The 10283-nt window shown below is 39.3% G+C and overlaps 1 protein-coding gene across 1 annotated transcript; it reads left to right on the top strand.

Annotated features, from left to right (window-relative positions):
- The first annotated feature begins 4850 nt into the window (after positions 1-4850).
- On the top strand, positions 4851-6233 carry LOC110942544 (calphotin-like). Its single transcript, XM_022184318.1, has one exon. The coding sequence runs from the start codon at positions 4851-4853 to the stop codon at positions 6231-6233; it is 1383 nt and encodes a 460-aa protein (XP_022040010.1).
- Positions 6234-10283: the final 4050 nt, after the last annotated feature.

The following is a 10283-nucleotide window of genomic DNA, read 5'->3' as shown; positions in this document are numbered from 1 at the left end:
GAAACACCTCTATAGCCTCCTTGCAGATTAGACAGACTCTACAGTTTATCAGTTCTAAGCAAGGACTGTAGTAAGTTAAGTCCCATGTAATTATTTTAATAGACTTTGTACGGCCTCTGCGCCTTATCCATGAATAAACAACAAAGTTTCTATTATTCTTGTGTTTTTTCTTACAAAATGCATGCAATTCCTTTTAGTAAGCGCAAAAACATTATGGTAAATACAATGCAAGTCTCATGAACGTCAGCAATTACACACATTGTGCAAGACCATACGTTCACACATGAGGTTCATACCACCTTTATTCGCCTTACCTAATCAAAGTAATTGTACTCATGCAAAATATTGTAAATCAAAACATATATCATACTACTCCTGGCGCACCCATACGCCTTAAAAATTATCAAATACGATAGTGTTTTAATGCATGTTACTTGCGCGGCAGCACATTAAACAAAAAAGGGATATACATCCCAAAAAACTACAAAAATCATTGTTCATACAACCACAAGAGGAAACCTACGCTAAATCTTCATCTTCATCTCCATCTGGGAAGATTTCCTTCAGTTGCGCTACATGATCTTCAGACTGCATTGCAAAGTTTATAAAATCCATGACAGGAAGCTGTAAGTTGTTGAATTTTGTTTTCATAGCTACAAGTGTGACACCCGTAAAAAATCCAGGTATCCGTACAATTAATTAATATTGAATAGTGCTTAATGACTGTGCTAAATTACAAATGATGACCTAAACTGCTTTCTGATTACTGCATCATACTTACATGTGCATCACATATTACATAATGTCACCTCATTATCACATGCAAACTTGATTGACATACATGGTGCACAAAGCACAGCTAGCACAGTTCACGGATAACCCAGAAAAATGCTGACGATGTTCAGTACATAGACAAACAGTGTTTGGAGACCCTGTATGGGCCAGAGACTAAGTTTCACACTAGTATAGTGTGTAGGACAGTGAGGACCATAAAACTGCTTCACTAGGTGATAGTTTAAGTGCCGGGAAGTGCCTAAAACCCACTTAAAGTGCTGAATTCAACACATTTCAGCAAAAATCAGTAATTTAATGAGCTAGTAACATGCAAAAATATGGCAAAATGGTCCTGTATGCTTTCCTAAGTGTCGGGAATTAAAAGTGTCACAGAAGGTAACATAAAGATCACTAAATGAAATAATTTGACACTTTAATGAACCGGTATCTAACCGAACAACCGGACACTACCCGAAACACTAAAATTACACTAGAAGCATTGTTTTAATGTTTCTAAGCTAGTTATGATTCCCGAACACCTTAACACCCACTAAAATATCTAGTAACTAACTTAGCTAACTAAACACTTGGATTTGAACTTTAATCTAACATAATGGTTGGAATTTACACTTAGACCCCCCCTTGTGTGTGGACGGTCACCTAGTGGCCCCACCCATGATCACACTAAATCCTATTTGATCTTACTTGGATTTGTACTGATTTGCTTAAGATCTTGCTTGTATTTTTGAGAACACATGAACCAATGGATAAAACTATGAGGTGGATATAAGAAACCATCACCCTCATTCATAATCACCACACTTCACAACACCACTCATCTCTCTCCTTCTCCTCCTCCTCTCTTCGGCCGAGAACAAGCACACACCCACCACCACCTTTCATCCACCATCCATTCATTCCAAGTTCATTCAAAGGTGTAAGAAGGTGACTTATGAAGCTTGGTGCTCTTGGATCTTGAAGGACCTTCATCATTTGCTATTATCCTCCACTTTTGTCATCACCATCATCTTGTGTTCTTCCCTAGCCTTGTGCTAGTAGTAAGGCTCTTATGAACTCTAGTTACTTCATATGTTGTTGGTTAAAAGATGATGTACATTAATAAACATGATGAACACTAAAAGACATATTCATAAAACTCTAACATAAGCTTGACATATGATGAAATCTTGATGAAACTATGTTGTTTAGTGTATGTATGATACTTGATTGTTGTTTTCTTGAGATTATGATATTGATCATCATAAGGAGCTTGCTAGATTGTGATTAAACACATGATATGGCAAGTGAGAGGATGATTAGGTGACAAATCAAGATGATGATCCTCATATAGAAGCATGAACTTGAAGAATGAAGTAGATTCTTGAAAATTAATAAACAAAGTGAGTTAGTAATCTTGTGGATCTAAGATTTATAAATGGTTTTTCAAAAGAACCAAGTTCAAAATATGACTTGTAGAAGATCTTGGTTCTTACTTGAATATACACTAATTTTGGGGATAAAACGAGTATAAGAACACTTTGTTTACAAGAAAAATTCAAAAGAATGATTTTGGAAAAATCATCTAACAAGTTGTAAACACTCAAATCTTTCAAGAATGAGATTTTTAAGGAAATAAACACACTTTAAAGGGTAACTAAGTCTACTAAACATACTACCAAGTTACTACAAGTTTTTATGAAAACTCAAGTTCATGATCATTATGTAGATAGCTTTGTTTTAGCAATTGGTAAGTGTAGATTGATTGTGATTGTTTATGATGATTTTTGAAAAGAAAATGATATGCTTTAATAGCATGGACACCTCCATTTTTAGGGGAAACTATGGCAAAATTTTCTAAAAATACAAACACTTAGAAAAATATTATCTAAACAAATATTCACAAGTATGTTTTAAATGATGGTGTTCAATATAAACTTTGTCATAGATTTTTTTTACAAAAATACAAGTATTGGAGGTGGGTTTTTGTAAATAAAAATGGATAAATATGTATTTAGAATACATATTTACATTAAAGACACATTGTGTGTAAATACTTGTATACCTTGTGTATTAGTTATATTATTCTAGGATTTAAAGTAATATAACTTAACAAAATACCAAGAATTTACAATCCAAAATAATACCAGAAATCACAAGGGATAAATATATAAGTTACACACTTAATATCGTGAAATCGAACGCAAGAACGTAACTTACAAAATATTCCGGAAAATACCATTATAAGTATATTTTTGGTAAATACTATTTTGGATGCAAGAAATGAAAATATGATTTTTGTAAATATTACCAAAGTATATCATATTTTCGATAAAGAGAAAATATATTATTTTTGGGAAGTTAAAATATATTTTTCTAGAATATTTAGAAGCTATATGATTTTTGAGAAAAATATATATTTTCTTGAAATACATGATTTTTGGACAAAATAAGTTTAAATATGTTTTCTAAGTTAGACTTAAAAATATATTATTTTGGAACTACAAATGCAAGAATACGAAAATACATGTATAAGATACCCCCATCCTTGGGAAGGAAATACGGAAATAAATACTTGAGAAATATTAATACAAAGAATATTGTTTAAACAATTATTCCAAAATTAAATATAATTTAAAGTTAAAATAATTATTATTTTAACAAGTGATTATAACTTGGGATAATATTGGGAACATAGGAAACGTAACTCAAAAACATAAATACAAAGGCAAGGCACGACCCGTTCATCTAATAGACATTAGTACATTGTAGGTAGTCGTGTTTGCTGAAGAGATTTGGGTTACGATTCTGAAGACGCAATACTGTGAGTTCATGCCCCCCTTTTCTTCTAACTGTTTTCAGTTTTATAACTTCGGGGGTGATATACATGTTACAATTGTTTACAAACTTTTATACATGGTATGATTAGCTAAGGAGGGTTACTGCTTGATCATGTGAAAGGTGGGTATAACACTTAAGGCCATTAATCCTCGTCGTAGGACCGAGGGACATGAGTGATAGATCTATTTGGGTGTAGCGAGCCCACACCCATGCGGACCAGGATGGCCCATGTGGTGACTATGTCTTATTCCCGGAGACAAATCTGCTAGGTTTAAGTTTTCCTGCACCATTTCACACATACCATTAGCCTTGCAAACCATTGGTGATCTGTTTTTCCTTAGTGCTACATACCAGGGACATACATACACACAGACATACTTTAAAGGTTTATTCATACACAAACACATGAACTCGCTCAACTTTTGTTGATGTTTTCAAATTACATGTATTTCAGGGAACTAAGTGGATCTGGCAGGTGTTGCATGTTTGTCAAGCTGCGTCATGAATAAAGGATGTCATCCGTAGAGTTTAGGAGATGTATCCTATTCCTGGACGGGATACATGTTTCTAAATTTGGTGTTAATTAAAGTCTTTTGTTGAGTCTTTATGAACTCATTTAAACATGTTGTGGTTTGTAACTTAAATTTGGTGTCAACGTTTCAGACAATTATGTTGTGTTATTTTCAAACTTAAATTTATGGATGAACATCTACTGTTTTTATCATATCGCATTGTTATGATTGAATGCTATGGTATTTAGAAAGTCACACCAATAATCACGCTTCCGCAAAAGTCAGGGTGTGACAGCTTGGTATCAGAGCTTCGATCGTAGCAAACTAGGATTCTTTCTCGAGTCTAGACTACGATCATTAGGGCTCTCACGAAAATGTTTTCAAACATGTTTACATTGCATATACAAAACATCCAGATCCAGGGAACAAGCATTTTTACAAACAAAAGGCACAAAACACATTTCAAAGCTTATGTTCATAATTCAGTCTTAGAGACTAGGGAAGTTTAGTCTTAGAGACTGGGAAGTTAGTCTGAGAGACTGGGTAGTTCAGTTTGGGAAACTGGGGAGGTTTAGTCTGAGAGGCTAGGTAGTTCAGTCTGAGAAGCTGGGTGGGATAGTCTGGGAAGACTAGGATGATTACATGCTTACGTTGTTACTGCTTACATGCTTATTTAATGATTGTTGATATATGTGCATATATTGTGATTGTGTTGTTACAGACACCATGTCCTCCTCTGAGAGTGGAGTATCAGATACCGTAGACCCTATGGCCATAGTTTCGGATGATGAGATCATCCCAGAGGATGAGGTTTTTACATCTGACACTACGAGTGACGACGATGATGATTTCCAGCCGTTTGCTTTACCAGATTTTGGCGATGATATACCGCTAGCTGTCGGTCTTCCTGGCGAGGATCTACTTCTTGTTCAGATCCCTGCTCCTTTTCCTCTTGCTGCATTTCCTCTCGAGGATCTGCCTCTTGATGCTATGTTTGACGATGATATCGATCTTTTTATTGAGGGTCCCCCTAAGGGTGCCCAGGATGATGGAGTTCCAGTCACCGATGTCATTGCTGTTCTGCTTATTGAGATTCCTATCGTTGAGATTTCATCTGGCCATTCTGGTCCTGATTCATTCGAGTCTGTGTCATCTACTACCTTACATGCACTGAGATTGCAGTATTATCCCACCGATTCTGATTCTGACACAGCTATGTCTGCCGCACCTGTTCCTCCACAGGACTTCGAGTTTGATGATGAGTTCGATCCTGTCTTTCCACACGGTTTTGATCCTGAGCATGAGATTGAGTTTGTCCCCGATGATCAGCCTTTTAAGGCACCTGTCGACCCTGACGTGATACCCGCTGATCCTGAGCTTGCACCAGCTGACCCTGAGCCTATGATTGCACCCGAGCCTATACCTGCTCACGATCCTTTGCCTGAGCATGACCCTGTACCCATTGACATTCCAGTTGTTGCACCACCTTTACCTGACTCGATCCCTGTACTTGTTGATCATGCTCCTTTTGCAGCCCAGATTGACCCCAGATATGCATTCACCCGCAGTGGGTGGATAGAGGACGATGATGACTTGCCTCCTTTTGTTAGACCTGTTACTCCCCCATCTGCACCCACCCATGCACCCGTTGATATCGCCCCGTTTCACCCACATGTGTCTGACATTCACCGTACTGATCTACCGGTCACGTTCTTACAGGATATCCCTCCACCCCGTCTAGGGGAAGGTCCATCGAGTCAGCAACCTAGTCATATACCTTCTGTGTCAGCAGCCGATCCTTTCATGCCACAGTTTACACACACTGCTCCTTTTGCTTCTGCACCCACGGGCGAGCCACTTATTTGGTTTCCGCCCAACACGATGCCTGTGTCTGACCCATATCATCCTTCACATTACACTGGTTACACCAGGGATGATATGCTTTTGTCGTTACAGCTCCAGCAGGAGTTGTTGTGCCGTAGAGTCATGGAGTTAGAGAGGATTCCGCGTCCTCCACCTTGCACTTGTCAGTCACCATTCGCGACTCCACCGGCTCCTCTTCTGCCATACCCAGATCTTGACGTTCTTTTTCTTACTATGGAGCAGTAGATTAGTTACCTGCTACGTACCATTTATGCTCTTGAGGAGGAGTTAGCGCATTTGCGCAGTTTGCTATTCGTTCCTCCACCACCACCTCCTCCTCCTCCTCCTCCTCCACCATCAGCGTAGCAGTTTTTGGTTTTATGCAGGTAGCATACGTTTGGTGAGAGTGTAGCTATTGAGCCTAGATTGCACAGCCTTTTGAAGACCACTTTTTGACTTTTTGACTTATTGACTTTTGACTGTTGTAGTTTGTTAGACGATTTGGACAAGGGTGATGTGACCCTATAGTCCCTTTTGATGCATGGTACATTGTAGAACTTGAAAAACTGTATTGTGGTCATTGATACATGAAAGCTCAATCGCAACATTCTCATTACATACATTGTCAAAGTACTTGTTTACGTTATGATTGGGATGTTATGTGTTTACTTGTGTTGATAAATATTATTACGTGTGCATGCCATGTACTTACTATACTTATTATGACATGACCAATGCGATCTTCTTATAGAAGATGCCTCCACAAAGAGAAACACGATTGCCCACAACAGAGGCTGAGTTACAAGAACTGATTTCACAAGCGATAGCACAGCACGAGGCCCTGCGCTCTGAACCTAGTGGGGGTACCTCATAAAACAACCCACCTCATGGCTGTACCTATAAGCGGTTCTTAGACTGCGAGCCTCCGAATTTCGACGGCACTGGAGGTGCCATAGCCTTTGTGAAATGGACCGAAAATATGGATTCTTTTTTGCAAATGAGCGGATGTACGCTAGAGCAACAAGTCCCATATGCGTCAGGATCATTTCGAGATAGGGCCTGGTCATGGTGGAACTCTCAGATTCGAAAAATGGGCAGAGCTGCTACGAACGATTTTACATGGGATGAGCTGAAGGAAATAAAGCGTAAGGAGTATTGTTCTCAGATGGCGATCCAGAAGCTGGAATTCGAATTCTAGAAGCTAAAGATGGAAGGTCCAAATGTGGCGGAGTACGTGCAAAAACTTCACGATCTGTCGCGGGTTGTTCCGTACCTAGAGGAACCTGAGTTGAAAAGGATGGAGCCATTCATCTAGGGACTGGTGCCTCAGATCCTGTGCTTAATGACGGTATCAGCTCCGCCAACAACCATCGATGCGGTCAAGTTAAGTGCGGCACTCAGTAAAGAAGCAATTAGACTGGAAGAGCTTTCAAACCCTGACGAGAAGAAGGAAACTCGGGTAGAGTCATCCGGAAAGGACAAAAGGAAGCTCACTGACTTCTAGGAGGATACCCGAATGAACAAAGCCAAAAAGGGAAAGGAGTACATGGGTATCCTACCCAAGTGCGATGACTGCCTACTTCATCATGCTGAGCCATGTAGGTGTGGAAGAGGTGATGTCTGCAACAAGGTAGGGCTTGTTAGGGAGACATGTCAGATCGGTACCAGACATAGGAATAAGGGCCAAGATGGCAGCGGGAAATCGCAGAGAAAACAGTAATAAACAAGAACAGGGCCAAGGTTGCGGTAGCGTAGGACATTTCCAGAGAGTTTACTTGGGGACTAAACCAAGATGTGATAAGTGCAAGTTTCACCATAAAGGTCGATGCCAGAAACCTAAGTGCGGCAAGTGCGGAAAGAAAGGACACAACCAAGGATGCATGTTGGGCGAAGAGTCCCATAAAAGGAGGAAATGACGACAACAACCAAGGCGGAGGTAATAATGATAAAATTCCAGGCTGCTATAGATGTGGGAATGTGGGGCACTTCAGGGAAGATTGCCCAAGGAGGATTAACCAAGACCATGAAGGGGGGATCCAACATCGGAACTCGTGGAGCATGCCAAGACCCAGATGTGGTTATTGGTACGTTCTCTATCAACCAAAAATTTTGCATCTGTGTTGTTTGATACCAGTGCCGACCATAGCTTCGTATCTCATGAATTTAAGAATATACTTGGTCTAGGAAAAGGGTAAGTTAAATAACCCGCACTCAATAGAAACTAGTTAATAGGAAGCCTCGACGTGATAATTGGGATGGACCGGTTGTCGAGCAATTAAGTGGAGGTTTTTACCCGCATCCCGATGACGAACAGCGAAGCAATTGCGACCCATTAAGCAGGATACGCCTCTACAAATTACTAGTGCTTGAGGGCATGGGAGCTTTCACACAAAGGACGTGATGCCTTCCTAGCACACATTATGGACAAGGAAACCGCTGAGCCAAAGTTGGAAGATACTGTCACGGCCCCCGACCCGGTTTGACCCGTTTCAGGAGCCGCGGGACAGAAATCCCATGGTATTTAATTTAGGCGATAGCGGAGGTCTTTTTAAAACAGGATCTTTCAATATTTAAAACTGCCCGTTTACATAATATTAGGGATAAAACCCCGGTAATTTACAATAAGGTGATTTCACTGGGAAAACTTTATTTCTCAAAACATGTTTCTTTATTTATTTACATTGAGCCACTTTTCTAAGCTTGAAGTGCTTCACGGCACTTTTCTTGGATCACAACAGATCACCTGAAACATGTTTGAAAAAAGTTTTGTCAGCGGGAAATGCTGAGTAAGTTCATTCAGGTTTTATAAAATGACCCTTAGTTATAAAATTACAGCATAAGAGCGATTACAATGGTTTATATCTTATATTTATCTGGCGCCGTGTCACAATGGTGACATGTCACAATGGTGACGATGGTCATACCACTATTAGGTCAGTGAACCCAAATAGTGATGATTATCCCTAGTAGGTCAATGAACCTAACTGGGAGAAAATTTATAATGTGCACAATACCCCACTAACCAAGTAATTCAAGATATCCATGACTTAGTCCTTGTAATTATAACTCTTGAAAATAATTTGGAGTATTGTAAAACAGTTGATAAAAAGAGAATGACTCACAAACTGTGAGAAAAGAGAATGGACTCACAAACTGTGAGAAAAGAGAATGGACTCACATTGCAGATTTAACGAGCAGAGTATAAGCCTACTGATTAGCCTTGATTAACCTAATTTGAATAACAACGCACACACAACCGGGTTAGTAACTAATACAGCAGTTACGACAATTCACGAGATTAAACCCTCACAACGATTTACAAGTGCAATACTTAACAATTCAGCGGATTCACAACGAATGATAGAGTATAGTCCGAGTTCGAACAACACTCAAACATTCAAGTCGAAATCCCGATGAATAACAAAGTATAAACTCAATTTGAGCAGCACTCAAACAATCGTTGGATAGTTACAATCGATCGGACGTTGAATCGTAATAGCGATCGAGTTATTACTCTGATTGCGGCAGCGATTCGTGAATCGTGTGCGTTGTGAACGATTTCTGCTATAACTCAGTGCATAATTTGAAATTTAACGTCGAAATAGAGCAGAATGTCAAGTCCCAGACCCGACTATTTATACCCAGAAAATTGCCCCCCTCGCGCCACGCGAAAGGAACATGTGTACCCGTCGCGTGGCGCGACGGGTCTACTTTCTAGCCTAGGTTATTTCGTGTCCCAGATAGCCTAGATGAGTCAGTTTGTGATTAAATTCAGTTTCAACAACGAATTATAATGATAATTATCAGCTAGGGTTTATCCCCCCTGAGTTTTAGGGGCCCTGATCCTAATTCTGATTGTTATGAAAATTTTAGGGTTTATGCAGAATTACTTGGCTTTCTCAATTAGGGTTTCCTTAATAGATAATTAATACCCTAAGTATTGATTTTAGTGAGAGTTGTTACATCCTCCCCACCTTAAGAAAATCTCGTCCTCGAGATTTATTGGAATAAATGAGGGTATTTTTGCTTTATTTCTGATTCCAGCTCCTAAGTGTATTCTGGTTCTCTTTTTGAATCCTAATTGATTTTGACTAGCACTAGTCGCTTGTGTTTGAGAAACTTGACCTTTCTATCTTCTATCTGTAGTGGTTTCTCCACGAATTTCAGCTTTTCATTTACCTCCACATCTTGAAGAGGTACTACCAGGGATTCATCGGATAAACATTTCTTGAGATTGGATACATGAAACACATCATGTACTCCAGTTAATTCTTCTGGTAGTTGTAAATGATAAGC

Source organism: Helianthus annuus, chromosome 6 (genome assembly GCF_002127325.2).
Source record: "Helianthus annuus cultivar XRQ/B chromosome 6, HanXRQr2.0-SUNRISE, whole genome shotgun sequence".
In the NCBI taxonomy this organism is placed as follows: domain Eukaryota; kingdom Viridiplantae; phylum Streptophyta; class Magnoliopsida; order Asterales; family Asteraceae; genus Helianthus; species Helianthus annuus.
Note: the sequence above shows the minus strand (reverse complement) of the source record. Positions and strands in the feature narration are given on the sequence as shown.